The sequence below is a fragment of the Apteryx mantelli genome, chromosome 3 (genome assembly GCF_036417845.1).
Source record: "Apteryx mantelli isolate bAptMan1 chromosome 3, bAptMan1.hap1, whole genome shotgun sequence".
Classification (NCBI taxonomy): domain Eukaryota; kingdom Metazoa; phylum Chordata; class Aves; order Apterygiformes; family Apterygidae; genus Apteryx; species Apteryx mantelli.
In genome coordinates, this window is record NC_089980.1 from 97,988,568 (window position 1) to 98,008,730 (window position 20,163).

Sequence of the window (20,163 nt, forward strand, 5' to 3'; positions counted from 1 at the left end):
AGCCCTGCACTGTATTTCACATGGTGAAATGTGAAATAGCACCAAAACAGGCCATGGTGTTGCTGAATTAAATGGAAAAAACTTCTAAATCTTATCAGTGAATTTCTGTTATTTAAAATTTAAGTCTATTTAGCTTATTTTCAATGGTATTTAGCTTTCATGTAGTTACAGTGACTGTGTATTTCTTTTTTTAGCTAAAACACAAAGTTTCATATTAACTACAGGTGCTTCCTCCTTGAACTATATAAAATTACATTATAAGGGCTGCCAGGTTCACAGATTGGAGCCCAGAAGAGAAAGCTGAACTCGTATCATATGACTGCAACCACTTCACAGTGAATATCACTCTTCTTGAATCATGCCATTATTCACATTATCATACCATTATTTGAAATATTTTCTATCAAAGTAGATTCCAGGATTCTGTATGGAGAATTCCTGCATCCTGAAGGCAAAGTACTAACTGCTCCACCACTTTGGGGAAGGGCAAGCTTCAGTCATGGGTAGTCCCGGAGCCCTTCTCCCACTACTCAGCAAGATGACTCAGGCAAATACGGAAAGATGGGACATATCTGTTAAGAATAAGCCAAACAGTTCATGGGCAGCTCAGCATCTCAAGTTGTCAGATCAGCAAATTGTTAAGAAAAATTGCTGAAATATGATCATGAGTTACTGGCCATTAGATATACTACGGGGTGCTTTTGGTGTCAGAGGGAATCCCAGGGTCTGGCTCTATTCCTGCACTTCTACTGCAGATGTTATTTATGCTGTATGTTGTACACACGGTTTTGTTCTGTAAAAAAGGAGGATAACTTTGCTCTTTGGAAAATTCAGTCACTTTTTAAGGTGGAATAAAGTTGCTTTGTTTGTTTATTGTTGTTACCACAACATCAGTATGTAATAGAACAGGAAAGGGAAGAGTTAGTCTTATTTTGCAATTCTGAGAACAGGAGGCAGTGAAAAAAGAGTAAGTACTCAACTTTTCTTTACAACTGTTTTCATTGCTGTTAGACCAAAGAAGGAAATAGAAGAGGACTGTGAATGGAAACAGGAAAAAAAAAAAATTATAACGACAATTAGGAAGAAAAGGATATAAAAGTAACTGAGACAAAATTAAGGGGAATTCATGAGCCATGAACAAGAGTTTCAAGCTTATGCAGTTGAAGACAAGAACATCAGCCATGTTTCCCACTTACAGCTTGTAATGAGTAAAAGAGAACGTAAGACTGCTGAAAATACGGCCACTTTAATACGTTATGTATCTGCTTGGCTACAAATTGTCAAAAGTACTAGGTGCAAACAAAAATTCCTCTGGCAAAAGTGACCTGGGAAAGGGGAGCTGTCCATCAAGCCAAGCTTTGGCTGGTAATTCTCACGCAAACTAGTAACTGCTGGTGGAGGGTACCATTTCAGTCCCACATGATCGTGCAAGCAAAGAAACACGACACTTCCAAATCTCGTGGTAGTGGTAACTCTTTCAGATGATCTTTTGGGTGAGCGGGGCCTGGAAGCCCCCCGTTTCCAAGCCGCTCTCCTCCGGCCGCGGGGCCTCCTCCCGGCACCTCGCCCCGCGACTCCCGCAGCCGGGGCCGGGGACGAGGTGCGGCGACAACCCCGCGCGGGCCCTCTGCCCTCCCTTTCAGGGAGCCCCCGGGCCCGCAGGGCGGCTCCCGCGGGGCGCCTCAGCGCTTCCCCGCTTAGGCCGGGCGCGGGGGACGGCGCGGCCCGAGGTGGGCGCGGGCCCGGCCTGCCCGCAGGCAGAGCGGCGCCAGGCCCGTCCGCAGCGCTGCCGCAGCGGCGGCCTCGTCGCTTCGGGACCGTTGCCAGTGCCCCGCGCGCTGGGGCCGCGGCTGCGTTCCGCCTCTGGCCGGGAGGGACCGGCCCGCTCCGCCACGCGGCGGCAGGGAAGGACGCGCAGCTCGGGCGCTCCGGGGCCGCGGGGCCGCCGCCGCCGCCGCCGCCCTCCCGGGCGGCCCCAGGGCAGCGGCCGCCGCGGCGCGGCAGGTGCCTCCCTGCGCGGGGCCGGCGGGGCCGCCGCTGCCACGTCACGAGAGGCTCCCGAGCGAGGCGAGGCGAGGCGAGGCGGGCCCGGGCCGGGCCTTCCTCCTTCCCCTCCCCCTCCTCTTCCTCCCCCTCCCCCCGCTGCCGGGAGCGGCTGCGGGCGCCGGTGGCGGAGACGTTGCAGAGGGAGGCGCCCGCCGCCATGGAGGTCCGCTACAACCTCAAGAGCCCGGGTAGGTGGCGCGGAGCGGCGCCCGGGAGGCCCCGGGCCCGACCCCGGCGGCCCGGCCTCGCGGCCGGGCCGCGGCTGCGGGGCGAGGGGGGGCGGCGCGGGCACGGCCGGTGCCTCGCCCGGCCCGGCCCGGCCCGGCGGGGGCCGCGGCGGCGGGGCGAGGGGAGCGGGGCAGGTGCGGGGCCCGGCCGCCGGCGCCCTGCTGCGGCCGTGGCGGCCTGGGTTGCTTTTGCCTCAGGCCGCGAAGAAGTTGAAAACTGTCCCCGAATTATAATCTGTCCTGGAGAGTCTAGGTTATCCCGCGTTTGGCAGCCACGCCGCCCGGGCGGCCCTGGAGCAGGCGGCTGCGGAGGTGGCGGTTCCCCTGCGCGTCGGCTCTTTTCCAGGTACATGTGTGCTGGGAGCCGGGTCCCCACGGCCCGGCTGCTCGGCGTGGCGCGGCGGTTCTCCCAGAGCTGGAGTTGCTGGCTGTGCCCTGTGTTACCGTGCACGCTGATGGCAATCTCCATCGAGGTGGACACAGAAGTTCCCTGGAGTTCCTGCAGTGGGCGGTGTCTCCAGAGGTGTGAGAGGCGCCTCCAGACGCAGCTCTGTGCTAGGAAGGGAAGTGGAACATAGACCCGATCCCATATGGTTTTACTGGCGCAAGGGCCTCTCGCTGACAGTGCCATGCTTAAACCTTCTGGAAATTGCATGTGCGACAGGAGTACTATCGCTTCTGAAACAAGAATGGCATCAAATATCCCATTCCACAGGTGTAAGGGCTGGTTGGGTTTGTGGTTTGGTCCCTGCCCTGCTCTCCCTAATCCTGTCTTGGGAAGTAGGTATTAACAGCTGTACTGTGCTGAAGCAGTGGCTTTAATCTTCAGCCATGCTGTCCTATTTCCAACACAGGAGGTGGGGAGGGAGTTAACATTATGATGACCTGTACTCTGCAGATGTAAATGAGAGGCTTATTTACAAAACATGCCTCATATGGTGATGAATCTATTGCTAAGTTATGTTTTCTGTTCCCTCCTCCCCTTCACACCCAAATTGCATAATACAAAGATAGTACATGATTTGCTTTGTGATCCTTTTCTCTCTCTGTTTTAAAATATCAGGAAGGCAGACTTTTTTAGGTAGATACGCTGGGTATGTTGCCCATGTGAACTTGCAAGGCCACGCAAACATGTTCACCGGTTATGGTTGGCCACGTCACTGGAAATAATGGTGGTGTTCTGTATGACAATGCCCATGAGATCTGGGTGGAGAGGGCAAATATGTATGGTTTAATTTAGAAATGTTCCTCCCGTCTGTTGTTTCTAGCCCTGCATGTTTTTAAGAGAAAATTATCTTTCCTGAAATTGGTTTTCAGCACCTGTGCTGTTCCATAGCAAAATAAAGCTTATTTGGCAAAAATAAATGATTAATTCAATGGGTCTGTTTTACTTTCCCAAATTAAATAAGCTGTATAGCATATTAATAAAAAGTTTGGCTTGATTTAAATCACTCATTTCAACAGTCACTTAAATCAATAGGCATGAAATATTTATTTAAATTGTCCCTTTTTGACTGTGTTTTTTAAAGAAAGATTGTTTCTTCAACAGTTGTTATTCATTAAAAAGACTTTTTTTTTTTCTACTAAGAAGAGCCATTACACTTAGTCTGGCACTTCTTTTTGCTAACCAGGTAGATAGGCATATATAACTATTTAATATTTCAGTGTATGTTTTATGAATTTCTGTCTTGTTATGGTTAAATGTGTAGTTTAACAATGTTAGTTTAACACTTGCCGTTCGACTAAAGATTTAAGATGGAAATGTAGAATTTTCTAATTTTAAGGTAGTTTTAGCTTATGTAAATATACTGAAATGCATAAGAACAAATACACCATATTTACCATTTCAAATAGTTATCTGTCATCTGCAAACTGAATAGATTGTTTTTGGTAACTGAGCTCTTTAAGATTTTTAGAAGTAGTAGCTGTCCTCATGCCTATTTTTGTTGTTGTTGCTCTGATGTCAATAGAGGACAAACAAGGGTTCTAACCTTTAGTTCTCAGTCAGGTTTTGGAATTTTGAATGCACTGGCTCAAGATAAAGTGAAGAAAATAATCGTTCTGTACTTGCATAAGAGGCTTCTGCTGTTGAATGCTGCTTTCAGACTTGAGCAAACTCAGGTTCCAGATGCTTGGCTGGTGACTTCCATCAGTTCAGTAGCTTTAAAGAGAGTAAATACTATTTATTATTTTTAGTGCAAATTTTCTTTCACGATTATAGTACCTTCAGGCTTTGTCAAAAATAGCTTAAAATATTAAAGACTGAACATGAGTTTAAAGAAAAACACCTTTTAAATAAGAAATTTTTGCTAAAAGAAACCTGCACTTCTAATTAATCTTCATCTTAAGCCAAATTCCACTATAAAGCTATGACACATGCTGAAGCACTTCTGTCATGCGGCTACGTGAATCCCACTTTTATGAGTAGGTGTACTAGATCGGATTCATGAATGAGGCTCAGCTAGGCTCACTAGTGCCATTCATTTTTTTTGTGCTCTTGATCACATTTGTAGCAATATTGCTACACAGATTTGTCGTGCTGCTCATTGCTGCTAGTCAGAATGTTCATCTTCCTGATCGCAGGTTCTCTGATTCGTGTTAATAGTGTTAATTGCCTTTTAAATGTTCACCCTGGCATATTTATTATTTTGTGCTGTGGACAGTTACAGTCTTTTAAAGTTATGCATAGTTAAATGTCATAGATGCTCTGGTTCTGGGCTTGAAAAGGGTTGTGTGCTAAGCTGCTACTCACTTCTGTCATTTATTTTCTAAGAGAACAAGGACTATAGGGACACTCACCTGAAGCTGTCTCCTCAAACAATCTATGAATGTGCCTTTTTTTTAATGATCTTTTGGGGAAGAAATAATAATCTTTGTAAGGGAAGAAATTTCACACTGTACACTTCAGACTTCTATGTTGCCTCTATGAGACAAAACCTTTCAAGCTGTTGCTTCATATTTTTATTTCTATTTTGGCACTTTTAAAAGGGCAAGGTATTTTCTTTCTTAGGATTTCAAAATGGATTAGTCAGTGTGTACCAGCCTGCTACCATATGGCTGAGAAACCTCTTCCATCAATATTAAAGCTCTGCTGACTAAAGCTGCATCCTCTTCATGCTTCAGGAACATCCCTATTTCTGAAATTTATAAGACAGCTATTTGGAATAATCTCTCTACTTTTTTTCCAAGTGCTGTGACACTTAGCCTGCTGCAAGATCAGACACCAAATCTTGTAGTCACTGTTTTGTAGTGACAGGATTCATCCATCTCATCTCCTATGTCAGGTGTTACCAGTCTTCTGAGTGGTTGTTAGCACAGACACATCTGAAGAATTATGAACAGCTATTTACAGTGATTCACAGGGTGCCCACAACAACCATGTGTGTTTTCTTTCACTAGTTTTTGGGGGTCCTTATTTTGTTTGTTTGTTTTTAGGAGACCTCCTTATTAGAATTTGGCTGGTAAGGGCACTGAAGGATGGCTGCCGCACTGCTGGCCTGGGGAGGGCAGGTGGAGGGAGACATGGAGTGCGAGTCCTGCATTTGCTGCCCAGGAGACAGTGGTTTTGGATCTTGTGTGCCTGAGGCACACGTGCCTAGATTGTGATCCTCTTAGCTGTCGCCTTCAACAAATTTACTGCGGGATAAATAACTGCTTTTCCTACAAATTATACTTTTCTTTCCACTTAATATTTTTTGCAATTAAAAAGACTAGTATTCCTTTTCAATGAATATACCTCAGTTATTTGTTAATAAAAATCAGTTAATAGAAAATAGCCAACAGCTACTGAGCTATTTAGTATCTCTCATGTATTAAATTAAAATAGAATTTTTTTAAAATGCAAAGTTGAATAGATGTTAAAGCTGAGAACATTATTTGATTGTGGTGTGTTAACAAGCTCTTTACATTCTGTAAGTTTTGTCCCTCTGTGTTAAGTTGACTGAGCAGTGTTTGTTTTGAAATGTAACTACAGATAGTATGGAAGAGTCCTGTACTGCCTCTTATTCTGAGGGAAGCAAAGAGTAAAGGTCCATCACTTCCAAGTGTGAGAGAAAAAAGAATAGACTAACTGAAAGTATTCTGTTTTTTACAGTTCTCGGAATACTTTGCATGAATGGAGGAGGCTGATGGGTCTTGGGAAAGGATATACATGAGGCTCTGGAGATGTAAAGCAGCTATTCCTTAGCTCCACCTGGCCTGTTTCTTGGTGACCTGGTAGTATTTCCATTTGTTCTTGCAGCAGAAGTTAAAGCAACTGTCAAATTGAATTTTAAAGCAAAATTTTTGCATCCTATGATTGCCCCGGAGAATTTTTATGGATCTGTAATCACACAGTTCTGTTTTGTAAGAGCAATTTTTTTGTCTACATGTCTCGTGGAAGAACAGCATAAAATGGGAACTGTGACGCTGTTCACATAAAACTGGTTTTAATTTCTTCTTCATTTTGCCCATTCCTCTAATGTTGTAGGACAAGGTGGTCACTGGCCGTATGGGAAGGATCATTAGTATTATGGGTTGCTTTCCCTGCTGGCTTTCTAGTTTCAGAACACTAAAAATTTGGATATAAATGAACTTTGGTCTGATTTAATTATGTTCTTTCAGGCTTCTGTTCCTGAGCTTTCAGAGCAAAGATTTATGCAGTCCACTATCCTGTCATGGACAGAAGCAGTAGGGAATGCTTAGGAAAAGAGCATAAAAACAGAATATATAATGTATTCTCCTAGTCAGTGGTTTAAGGACTAGCTAAACTGAAAGTTTCATCTGTCTTCCAGGGGTTTTATTTTGGATGGATGTGATTGGGACATGCACGTTTTTCTTACGAAGAAAGGTTGTGTCTCTCAGTCCTAATGAAACTTTAAACGTAGTCTCTTCATTTAAATGTAGTCATTCAAAATTAAGAAGTGACTATAAGCTGCTGTGCAAATTTTAGCTGCCTGAATAAGTGATGGAAAAATTTATTTTCTGAGAATGTAATCACATTTTTGTAAAATAACATACAAAAATATATGTAGGAATTTGATGTATCTAATTAAAGTCAGACGTGAACTCAAAAGGGAAAAGAGAAGTGGTGAAAAACAAATAAATACAAGGAATGCAAGGGGAAGGGCAAAAGCATTAGTAATGTGGAGCTTGCTTAAATAAAAGTCTGGTTACTTAGTTTTACTTCTAGAGTGGATACTATTTAATACTCTATTCTGTAAAAGGATTGTAACTTATATTTCATAGTACTTTTCTGTCTCAAGTCCCTTTTTCTCTATTGTAGTTTAATTCACTAATGATCATGTATCATTCACGGAGTTTAAGCTGTCTGGGAAAATCTCATCTGTACTGGAGTAGGTGACACACAGATAGTGACACTATGCAGGTGACTGCGAACCTGTTAGTGTCTCTCTGTGTTTAGTTTTAACAAACCATTCTCTAGAGAGTATGGCACCTATGTACGAGGTATAATTCTCCATTTCAAAGAGCTATAGTAAAAGTATTGCATAAATATCCAATCTGATAAGACTCTTTGCTCTAACTATTTTTTTCTTACTTGCTTGTTTGGTGACCTCATCACTTAAAGTGATTTTTTTTGATTTAAGATGTCGAAGCTCATTGAGTGTTGTTGTCTTACGAGAAATCCTATGTGCTTTAAACACAAATTTAATCCTGACTCTTTTTTTGGTGCGATTCAGTCTTCATGCAATTAAAAGGTTGACCGACTTTACTGTTGTTCACCCCCCCCACCCCCCGAAATGAATTTTGCCTTGCCTTTAATAACCTGTGCTTTCTTTTGAATGCAGGTAGAGAATGTTTGAGTAAGTGGGCTCAAAGGTGTGTGGGGTTGCTGGGGAAATTGCTGCTGGTGATTCAGTAGGTGGCACTGCTTCCTCTGCGCTCTCAAGCCGCTTGGTGGTTACACCGGCCAGGCACAAGGCACTGTTGGCTCAGCAGTCAGGTACTGAGCAGAGGAGGGAAAAAAGAAAGAAAAAGGAGGTCCTAATCGGTCACAGCTGGTTTTAAAAGGACTTTCCCAAAATGTCAGCCATGACATTGAGTATAGTCTGATTTAAGAGACCTAATTTTTATCTAAAATTTATAGTGAGATTTTAATGAAGTACGATACTCTCTTTATTTTTCTAATTGTAGATAGTAGTCTCATTGATAGGCAAGCAGGTAATGAAGATGGACCTATGTTTTCTAATATGTTAAGTGGACTAAGTAGTTAAAGATTCTCTGGGATGAAGAGTATTATATAAATGCTATGTTAATCTAAGTTAATTGGAAAACCTGGGCAGATTTGATAAGTAAACTGCATCTTTAGCTATGCTGTCTTAGTCAACAGAGTCATGAGAAAAATGACTACTTTTTCTGTGTTTCTTCTAAGTAGATCTCTAAATCTTTTTTGAAATGGAAACATTTTATTTATAGCAGGCAGAAAAAATAGAAAGTATTTGCAGCAGTAAAAGATGTCAGTTTGTTTTATTCCTTCTTTTCTAGATCTGATAAGTCAACTTGAAAGATTAAAAGATCTTTAGCATTATTCCAACTATTTTGGACTCCTTTATTTGCTAATTTTTGTTATGTATTTTTTTCAAAGGGAAGAACTGAAAACTGATAGAATGAAATTGTTGCTATCCATTGAGAAAGATACTGTCACACAGAACCCTGATCACTTAAATATAAATTTGTTTCACTGGTGATCCTGTAATCACCTTTACACGCACACAAGGATTTCTTGTTACATGCAGGAGTTAAGCCTTGCTGAACTGAGGCCTAAGCATCCATGTGCTTTTTAACTTCAGTTTGACTGGAGTGCCACCCCACTCAGCCTTACCTCTCGCCTCACCCAGATCTGTTTCTTTTTGTTGAGTTCTTGTGCCTGATTGCTAGTGGTTTTTGCAGATGGTATAACAGATCTTTAGGAAGCTTGTAACGGTGTCAGGGTTCTTGTTTTCAAAAGGCACACCACTTTGTTATACTGAAATAAATCCTGTGGCGTGCTATGTTTACATTAGTATAATCCGGTAACCCTGGTCAGCTCATTTGATTGCCATGTGTACAGTTTACAGATTTATAAAAATGAACTACAATCTCACCTTGCTAATACTTTAGACTAATAAAACAAACTTCTGCAAGGCTAAAAATAACTGCTTTCTTTTAAAGCTTTATTTTTATTTTCATGATAACAGACGATAGCAGTATAATACTGTAGTAAGGTGAACACTACTGATGTTCAACTCCTGTCATCCCTTTAAGCAGTAATATTTACATTTGTAAAGATTATGCACTTCCATTTTCTGCATATAGAATGTTTTCCTTTGCTGTGACGTGCAGACTGTGCTAAATAGGCATAACAGCAGAAATGCTTGAACATGACTTCAAGATAGGTTCAAGAGAAGGAATTGTATTGAATAGAAATTGCAGGATAGCTTAACCTAGACATAATAACAAGAAATTGGATTTAACCAGGAACCATGTTGTTGTTGTGAAATAACATAAATAACGATCAAAATTTGTCTGCCTGGATGCATTTCTGGCAGGAACAAAGTAACTTGGTGGCTTCCAATTTGAAGTGTATTTCTTGTATTTTAACATCCACATTTTGCTTTTCAAAAAAATCCTTTAAGTTTTGTGTAAAAGAAGAGTCAGTTTGTCAAGCAGAGCTTTTGATCCGTAGAGCCTTTTCTTTCCTTTCTTCCCCAGGACAGCACAGAGCTATTCCTCCTTCTTGTCCTCTCCTGCCAGAAAGGGATTCTTCTTTGCTCTGTAGAGTTATACCAGAAAACTTGATTTCCTCAATATTTAATTTCAAGGAGTATTATTTTAAATTGTTGCAGCTTGTTTCTGTGAAAATACAGTTATTTTTCATGTTGACAGACATACATTAAAAAAATCTTGATTTATTTTGACTTTAATACCTATCTTAGGCAAATCTAACATCTTGATTTGAAGTTTCTTTCGGTTGAGTTAGTGATGCTTTTGACTTCACTGACAGTCTGAAATTCTTTGTTTTGAATAGGTCCAAAATGTTCTCATTCTTCAGACATTGCCAAACAATTATTCAGATGACTCAGTGTGATTTTTAAGTAGATTGAAGTACCACATTTTGTATCAAAACTCACTTTTTAATGAGTTGATAAGAGTGTCGTGTACTAGTGCAGCCAGACTTTCTAAATTATTTTTGTTTCTTCTATTGCAATTTCCACTAGCAAAAGGAGGGACTTTGTTTATGGATACTGCAGCTATATTTGAAGAAACAATTTAACTCTCTTTTTCACTGGCTTATGATTTCTTATAAACCTTTATTGGACAAGACTGTTCTTTGCAACTTGTTAGCTGGCATTTTTCAACAACATGGAAATACACATGCTTCTTTTTCTTAAGATATACTAGGCTGTTTAATATTGAAAATTTTTGATAGGCAAATTATCTCTGTGGTATACAAGAGCTATATTATATTTTTTAGTATATTTTTTTACATGCTCTGAGTGGAATATTACATATTCTTCCAGTGTATTTTATTCTGACTTCTTAGCATAAAGTACCTCTAGTCTGGCTTCTTGATAATAAGATAGTGCTTTAAGAAAATATATACAATATCTCTAGCAATGTTAATTAGATATAAAAACATCTAAAACAGCATGCTTTAAATTGCTTAATTTTTAACTACTACTTAACAGGAGTCCTCCGGCCTGAGCTCCTTGCCTGTCTGCTGTCTTGGTTCCTTCTCAGTGCGAATTCTTGGTTTTTCTAATTCTGACTCTTGCTGCTGGCATTCAGCCCTGTATCTGAGGAGCAAAAAGGCTGTGCCTTTTGGAATAAATGAGAAAGGCTGTGTGCAAGCCTTTCCCAGAGTGCCAGGAGTCTTCTGTAGAGCAGTCTTGACTTTTTTTTTGGCTGTATAGTTAGCTTTTCCTCAATTAACAAAGATAACTGCATATAATGTTACTAAAAGTATTTGTTTTCTAGGTTGGTCCCTGGTCCAGGAAACCTTAATAACAGAGTTGTCTGCCTTGTAATCCAGAACTATTTTGTCTTGCCCTTTTTAGGCTTCATTATATATGTTTTCAGTCTTTTCATGGTTAGCCTTTTGCTCTGGATGGAGTGCTGACTCCTGAGTTAGCTTGTCCTGGTTTCTTCCACTCTTTTTTTCATGAAAGGAAAGTAACCAGATTTGTTGGCTGTGAAGCAGCTCCAGGTCTGCAGCCTTTTCTGGTTCAGGCAGGTTTTCTTATTATTCCTTGCTAATGAACAGGTAAACCTTAATGCAGATGGAAGAGAGGAATAATTTTTTAGTGGATTTCGGATGTTACTATCTGTTGGGTGATCTCATGGGTTCTGCAGCGTGTTTTATTGACACCTTGCTCTGGAAGTAGCAGAATTAAGCAAATTTAGCAAAAAATTAAGCAGTAGCAAATTTGGGTGTAGTCTGCTTGCTTTTCGGTTTGTAAGAAGTGCTGTCTTTGAACTTTTGCTGTTGTTTAGAGCTTTCAAGAACTGCAAAGGAAGAAAAGGTCAGGAGAACTTCTCACAGTAGATTGAAATTAAAATTATTCTGCAGGAAGATTTAGAATAGCTTCCCTCACAGTGTTGTGCAGCTGAGTAAGTGATGGTCTGTCGGTAATGCCAGGCTTTGTAAATTTGAGGAATTATGTTTCACTTTCAGGGTTACCATTAAGCTATTGTGAAAGGGAATTTGGACAGTGTTTCTCCTTCTTCATAATTAGACAATTACGTGAATGGGACTTTCACAAGTATTTTAGTTTGAATTTGAGGGTGGAAGATGGAGTAAGGCATCCTGTTCCCATAGAGCATCTTAAGGAGGGAATTTCAGTATTTTCACTTTTCCCAGCAAGCAGGAGGGAGTAAAGACTTTCTACCTAACTTCATTCATGAGGTGGCATCCTTGAATTTCTTGTCTGTGATTTGTAGGTTTAATCTTCTTTTCAGTTTGGCTGACGCTTTATTAGGAGTTAGTGTGCATGAAGGAAAGTGACAGGACAAATGATAGGACAAAACTTCCTGAAGGGGAAGGAGAAAGGAGATGCAGAAGATATAGAGGATACTGCATGTTCTGAAATGGAAGAAGATTGAAGAGGATAACTACAGCCCATCCTAAATTTTAAGATAGATAAACGCCTGTGTGTCTGCACTTAGTAGTTAGTTCAAAATGCAAAGGCCTGGGTAAATTTTTCTGGCTGGGCATGTGTGTTTTCAAATAATCTAGTGCAAAGGATACTGCATCTCCCTGTACTTCCCAGTGTATTGGTTTTTCCCAAGTCTTATTGTGACCTGCTTTGGGATAAGTAAGGGAGTAGTCAGGTAATACTCCCATGAAGTGTCAGGATAAAGCTTTTCAGCAGTTGTTCAAAGATACTCAGGATGTCTTTTATAATTAAATGTTAGGGTGGATAGATCTTGTACCTCTTGTATTTAAACTCTGAAACTCTGTTAATGACATTTATGGTTTTCCTCATATCTTTGGTGCAGTTAATAATCTAACACCATTTTAATCCCAGTGTTCAGGCATTCTTTTGAGAAACTCTGTAGCCGTGGAAAGTATTTTCCATAACTTTGTGTTTGTATGACTCATTTAAATCATTTATTCAGCGTGAGTAATTTATCTTGTGTCTTGGATTATTAACTCATGTGAAGAAGCTGTGATGTGCTGAAAAAGATGTGTTAGCTGAAAGGAGCCTTTCAAGGAATGCTTATTATTTTTTATGCAGCGTGTGTTAATTTATTTCTTTATTTTCCTGTCCAAATTTTTCTGTTTTTCAGCTGTCAAACGTTTAATGAAAGAAGCTGCAGAACTGAAGGATCCTACAGATCATTACCATGCACAACCTTTGGAGGTTTGTTTCTCCGTATGTTTGCAGGAGCTTGTCATTAGCCTGTGTAGTAGATGGTCCAAGTTCTCTGTGTGCATATACATTAAAAACTTATTTGTATTTTTAGGTACCAGTACACCTTCTTAAAATTAATTCCTTTCTTTTGATATATTTTCCTGTGATGGAAATCAGTGGCAGAATTCCACATCTAATGTTTTTATGGAACCAAGTTCTTATGAAAGTACATAATAATAACAGTTTTACATTGCACCTGAGCAGTTGTGTCACATGGGTGTAATGTGTTTATTCTCACCCCCCTGAGGCTCTGAGACTACATAAATATATTCTGTTTTAAGTTGAGCTTTATATGCCCCAAAATGATTTCTGGTTCAGTTACTGAGTTGCTCTACAAAACACTTAAAACTAGATGATCTACATGGACTCCCTATTTTGTGTACAAAAAACTGCATGAAAGACCTTTAAATGAGTGCAGGTCTGCTCTGGATGCATTGACTTGTAAGAAAGAACATTTAGTTTCCACCACAGATAGGCACTTCTTGAGGTCTTCTAAATAGTCAGTTAAGTTTCTGGGCTGAGAGAACAGTGAAATTCTCGTGACTAGAAGTTTAAAAGGAAACCTATTCTGATTCTGCTAGAATATTAAAAATGTAATGTCTTGTGATACTCGCTTTTGGGATTTAATTTAGTTGTTTGTAGAAATGTGTAGCACACAACATACTTAGAGCAAGGTGCGTGTTTCTAGGTGCTATAAAATATATTTATTCTTGACCAGTTCTTGTCTGTATCTTGCTTTCTTCCTGCCCCCCTCTTCCTGAGGTGAAATGTAACATTTAATTCATGCTGTCAGTTAATAGTAATTTACATGAAGGTCTTATTTCAGGGTAGGAACAGTGACTCACTGGGAAGAGAGCAGTGAGAGACAGATGAAAAGGCAGGCTGGAAATGTTGACAGTTCCCTTCCGTCCTTGAAAAAAATTTAACTAGATGGGTTGTCACAGCCCTGCAATGCCAACATTCAGCATTAGTCATGAGATCTCATTCACTGACAGCAAGCCTCGTTGGACTCCTGTGATAACAGTAGGAGTTTGTGAGTTGTAGGTGTCAGGAAGTCTGGTACAGAAAGCCAAATGCAGAATCTTAAAGAAATAATACTTAAAGACAAGTTAATTACATGTCCAATGAAAATGTTCCAAATTTCAAACTGCGCCTACTATGCAGTAAGGCAAGGTAGTTTTTTCAAAATTCTTCATGGAGAAACAAAAGAGAATAGGAATTCTCTGGGGCCATAGTCAAAACCCTGTGTTGCATTGGGTATAGAGGGGAGGGGAGGCTGTCAATCATGTTCTTATTTGGGGTGGGTCTATTCCCAGTTCTGTAGAAATTCTTATTCACTGGGGCAAAGACCCAGCTTTTCCCTTAGTTGACTCTGAGTTTTCCATCTTTCAGGTAATAAAACTCTTGTCATAATTGATATAACTCCTGTGAAAAGCTTGAGTGATAAATTTGACTTTTCCAACAAAGCCATTTTGTGAGAAAATTACCCGAAGTTATGATATTTCATCCTTTTAGCCAGAACCTTAGTACAGTGTTGATTGTCCTGTTCTCCATTTGATCTTTTTTTTTTCATTTTAAAACTTTTTCTATTTGGTGTTTCTTTAGCCTGTCCTTGCTCCAAGAAAGTGGTGATTAGGTGTCTACTTCTTTGACGCACTCTTCTTTTTTTGTGGGGGCATTTTAGGATAATCTTTTTGAATGGCACTTTACTGTTAGAGGCCCTCCAGATTCAGATTTTGATGGAGGAATTTATCATGGGCGAATAGTACTACCACCGGAATATCCCATGAAACCACCAAGCATTATTTTGCTGACGGTAAGCATATTTACCAGCTATTCTTTTTTATATGATCAGTTTAACGTTAGGTATCTGAGAGAGAGATTCCTGGCATATAAGGTATCATTATTTTTGTAATAAAGGTGGCGTAGTACAGTTAATACTGCTAATTTAATATGAGAAGTCTTCCAAAATAACTTTGGTACTCTGTAGTTACATAAAGCTTTGCCCCTATACGTGGAAGTTTTCCCCAGGAGTAAGCACATTGCTGATGTGAATGCAGTGGTCTAATCTTTCTCTTCCCTCCATGGGCCTCTTCAGTCTCTGTGTTGGCACATGTAACAAGGCGGACCTGGGTCATGGGGGAAAGGTCCACATTTCTATGTAGTTTCATAGAGCTACAGCTTTTCAGGCTCTCTGTGTTGTTTGTGGATTACAGGAGCAACAGTGAAGCCACCTGGCTGAACAACAATCAAAGAATTTAATTAAAATTTAATTATCAAATATTGTTTGCATATTGATTTATTTTATCATAGTTTTTATACCCTCTACCAAAAAGAGTTAACTTCAAGCACTTTTTGTTATATCTTCCTTCTTCCTTTAAAGGCCAATGGCAGGTTTGAAGTGGGGAAGAAAATTTGTTTAAGCATCTCAGGGCATCATCCTGAAACATGGCAGCCTTCATGGAGTAGTAAGTAACAGTTTTTCAGAAAATATTATCCTCGCCAAGCAAGTAGATCTTTAAACTGAAAAATCTCACAAGCAATGCTATAGTACTACTTCACTGATATTTTTCTTGATAAGTAGACTAATGTTTAGCAAAACTTCTCTTATGTCTCCCTGAACTCTAAGAAACCTTTGAGAAGTGAGCAGAAAGAAGGAACTTTTTTATGGTTTTGCATGTGTTAGTGGTTAAACTTCCTATTAATTTATTTCCAGTAAACTTCAATTGAAATGTTTAGTGAAATTCCTTTTATTTAAAAGCTGAAAGAAGAAAACAGAACAAAGACGAACTGAATTACAAGCTAATGATGCTATTATCAGAAATGTTTGATTATTATGATGTTAAAAGAATAAATGGAAATTGCATTTATATCATAATTCATTATGCAGACCCTAACTTTGAGTAAAAATATGGAATTCAGTTTCTGTTGTAGATGTTCCACCCCACACAAACATGCAAGCTTTCTTAGCGGCACATTTTTCCTGTTAGGAGCGGTATGTGTGAGAGACAGTTGGAGATCTTATAGTGGGAAGAAGAAAATAGTTTTTGAAGGAGCAAAAAATACTGGAGAATTGGAGAACTGTAGAGTAATGAAAGAGGGACATAGGAGGATTTGGGGATGATATTAAATAAAGGTAAGGTGAAAGGTTTGAGAAACTAAGGGATGATGGTAAGCTATTAATGATTGCATGCCCAAGTCAATAAGGAGAATTCTGCAACCACTAAATATTTTCTTAGTTTTGTTTTAATTGTTTTTATGTAAAATACTTCTAAATTCTGTTACTTTACTTTTTTTATTCTAATCAGCAAAATTAGCTTTGAATACCAATGGTGTTGAGTGTGGTCAGCTTTTAATTCTGACACTGTGCTCTACAGTAAGTGAACATTGAAAACGAAAGACAACACAGTCCTAGTTCAGAATAACTGATTTTTTTTTTTTATTTTTTTTTGTAAAGTGCCATTCCTGTAGAGACTAGGAGAGTCAGCAAGATGTAGCCAAGGCAATATTTCCTTGTGTGTGTATATGCAATTCTGATTTTAGTTCATGGATTCTCTTTGGATATCAGTTGCATGTTTTAAATATGTTGATAAGATTAAAGTTTGATCAGAGAATTATGCTAAACCAAGACTCCTATTGGTGTTCTTTACAAATCATCATATTCTCCTGAAGGAGAGATACAGATATTTCATGTAGCTGGAGAAGCTGTAAGAGTCTTCGAGTAGATCACTTTTCAACTTTCATAAAGGCTTTTTTATTTTTAAAGAGCAGATAATATTGTCTTCTGAAGAGAAGGGGTATACATGCTGTATCTATTTTGTGATGTTTATTTGCACTTGCTATTTATTTACCAAATCCACTGGTAAAGTGCCTTGACTTTTTAAATTTCATTAGTGTATGTAAAGCAAAATTGAAGGATAGATGTTGTCAAAAGAGATGTTTTATTTGACAGTTCTGTTATGAATGTAGAATGCCTTATGGATCTGTCTCTTCCACATTCCCTATTTTTATATTATTCTGCCATACCATCTTTCTTCAGAGACCATTTTTAAAGTCTCGATTTTACCGGGCTGTTTAGGGTTTAATAAACTATTTCATTTTATTCTATTCTTCTCATTACAAATCTTGGCTAATATAGGAGAGCTAACCAAAATACCAAGCCATTGTTAGCATGTTATTGAGGAAAAAGAGAGACTTCATGAAAGATTGATTTTAATTGCTCGCATTTCTAAGAACATTGTTTTAATCAAATATGCTAATCTTTACATTGACACAACATTTTTGTGACAACTTAGCTTTCCTTCTCTGTGTTGGTTGATGGAAGATTAAGCCCTTACCTTTTGCATATAATATGAAGTTAAAAAAAAACAAACAAAAAAACAGTTACAAAAACCGAGTGCTGCTTGCATGAAATTCAGACTTCTTTGGATAAAACTTCATTTTGTAAGCAAAACTCCATAGGTTTTATATTGAATGTAGAGTCGGATGAAATAGCAGTTGTTTCTGCAACCTATTTTGTATCTGTTTTCCAATTTTAGTAAGAACAGCTTTACTAGCCATTATCGGATTTATGCCAACCAAAGGTGAAGGAGCCATAGGATCTCTAGATTACACGCCAGAAGAAAGAAGAGCTCTTGCAAAGAAGTAAGTATTAAGTTTGTTAATGTAGGTGACAAATTTGGATCTGATTTTTTTAGCACATGTATTTTATAGTGCTTGTGTGTGTGTGTGTGTATATAAATATCACAGAATGGTTGAGGTTGGAAGGGACCTCTGGAGATCATCTAGTCCAACGCCCCAGTCAAGCAGGGTCACCTAGAGCAGGTTGCCCAGGATTGTGTCCAGATGGCTTTTGCATATCTCCAAGGAAGGAGACTCCACAACCTCTCTGGGCATCCTGTTGCAGTGTTCTGCAACCCTCACAGTAAAAAAGCTTTTGTTATGTTCAGACGGAACTTCCTGTGTTTCATTTTGTGCCCGTTGCCTCTCGTCAGTGCAAGTTGGAGGCGAGGGGAAGTACTTTTAAGTTCCTGGTCTTGACACCACTTGTCTTTCTGTGGATTGTTTTGCTAATAGTTTGCTTAAACAAGCATATGGGAATAGTACGAGAACATGCCATTCTGAGCTATGTCGTTTGTGGCTAGGTCACAAGACTTCTGTTGTGAAATATGTGGCGCATCTATGAAGACAGCCCTCTTACCACTAACATCAGGAAGTGTGTCAAGCCAGGCAGACGAAGAGGCTAAAGAACTTGCCAGACAAATTAGCTTCAAGGTGAAGTAACTGAACTTTTTTCTCTGTTTCTTGTACAGAAATTGAAAAAAATGTAAATTGCAGTAATGTTTCTAATTTCACAAACATTCATAATCGGTGCATGGGAACCTATTTTTGGGGGGATAGACTGAAGGAGGGAAATAGGTCTGGGTCTCTGAGAACATGCCAACTAATAAACCGTGCATCTCAAGCACTGATTGATTGGTTATAGTGCCAGTGGATGACTCTTGTGGTTAAAAACTACCTAACTATGTTGCTTTTAGTTCTGTGTTTTCAGTCAAAAATAACTTGGTGAAATTCTCCAGACTGGGTATGATCATAAATATTTTAGGAAAGTTTGGGCAAAGCTAATTAATTTTTATTTTCTTTTATGATTTTTTTTTTCTTTTGGCTTATGGAAGGAATAAAGCATATTCACACAGAAAAATGATTGCAAATTCTTTTGAACTGCTCTGCAGCTGAAGATACTGAAAGTTGAACTCTGGTATGGAAATTGCTGTTGCCCCAAAAATGTGTTCTCTAGCTTGTGTTTCAGTGAGAATAAGGTTTGTTTAGCCAAATATGTACCATAGAAAACTGCATGTCTTGCATGCACAGTGTTATTTTTCATTGGATTTTTCACTAAACTCGTAAATAAGCCACTAAGGAAGACTGCTGTGCATGAAGGCAGGGATCTGCAGTGAAATATATTATGACTATGTGTCATTGGTGCAGAATACATCCTCACTGAGGTCAGGGGAACCATTTTTTTCCCTTGTATCACCAATGTTCTCCTAACGCTGTCCTAAACGCTGTTTCTGTGTGCCATGAAAGTGAAGATTGCTTCGTACTGAGCATCACTGCCAGTTTTGCAGGACCTATGTATTCCTTTGTGATCTCGCATCTAGTTGCTGACATGATTGGGTCTGTTTGTAAAAATACTTATCATAAAAAGGTCTCAAAACATTTTACAAAGTTGAGGAAATACAGGCACAGAATTTTAAAGCTGAGCTACCCAGAGAAGTAAATAGGACTGACCACTCTTTGTCTTCTTTACAGCATGTAATGGTTAAAATGCATAGGATTAGTTTTTGCTTGAGAACTGCTAATCTTTATCACAGAGATATCAGAAATATTAGAATATACTTTTTTTAGGAAGAACTCACAACTTAATTTCATAACTTTTTCAGTTTTGAAATGAAAGAGGGAAATCAGTCTCTTAAGAATATCAGTGCATTCTGTGTATCTGTGTATTTAATGCCACCTCTTAAGAACAAGCACTCAACAAGGGAAAAATGAACAAAACCTCAGGTTTTTACAGCCTTTAAAAATGTTTTTTGCAGTCCTCCCCCTCCACCCTAAAAAACAGTCCTCTTCTCTGGTTGCTTCCTCCCTCCCTTTCTCAAATCAGGTTTCACTGATCATATTTTTTAAGCTTTCTACGTTTCTGCTTTGCTTGGCTTTTTTATTCTTTATTTGATGTTAGGCCGAAGCATACAATTTGTGTGTCTGTACCAAAATAATAGTATGAATTACTGGCAAGAAGTACAAAAGTCACTCTAGTTTTTAATCATGTGGCTATTCTGTGTCAACCTGTGAGGTGGGAATTAACAACAGATTGTCAAGTGAGTATATAATTTGGGAGAGCTTCTCTAGTAGAAAATGTATTAGCAATCTCTGTGTTATCTTGATCCTCATGTAAGAGACTCCTTTAACTTTTTCTAGGTGATGCTGGGATTATAAGA

The 20,163-nt window shown here is 39.4% G+C and overlaps 1 protein-coding gene across 3 annotated transcripts in view; it reads left to right on the top strand.

Annotated features, from left to right (window-relative positions):
• The first annotated feature begins 2,105 nt into the window (after window positions 1-2,105).
• The window catches only part of UBE2J1 (ubiquitin conjugating enzyme E2 J1), a 29,404-nt gene continuing 11,346 nt past the window's right edge, over window positions 2,106-20,163 (top strand). Inside the window, exons 1-6 of one of the 3 annotated variants that reach the window (XM_067294000.1) lie at window positions 2,106-2,234; window positions 13,041-13,114; window positions 14,850-14,981; window positions 15,549-15,633; window positions 17,704-17,809; window positions 18,310-18,439. In XM_067294000.1, the coding sequence (XP_067150101.1) occupies window positions 2,204-2,234; window positions 13,041-13,114; window positions 14,850-14,981; window positions 15,549-15,633; window positions 17,704-17,809; window positions 18,310-18,439 (558 nt within the window). In that variant the 5' untranslated portion in view covers window positions 2,106-2,203. Of the gene's footprint in view, window positions 2,235-2,595; window positions 2,620-8,195; window positions 8,215-13,040; window positions 13,115-14,849; window positions 14,982-15,548; window positions 15,634-17,703; window positions 17,810-18,309; window positions 18,440-20,163 lie in introns of those variants that run through there. The other 2 variants (XM_067294001.1, XM_013949010.2) reach the window with 2 other exon arrangements.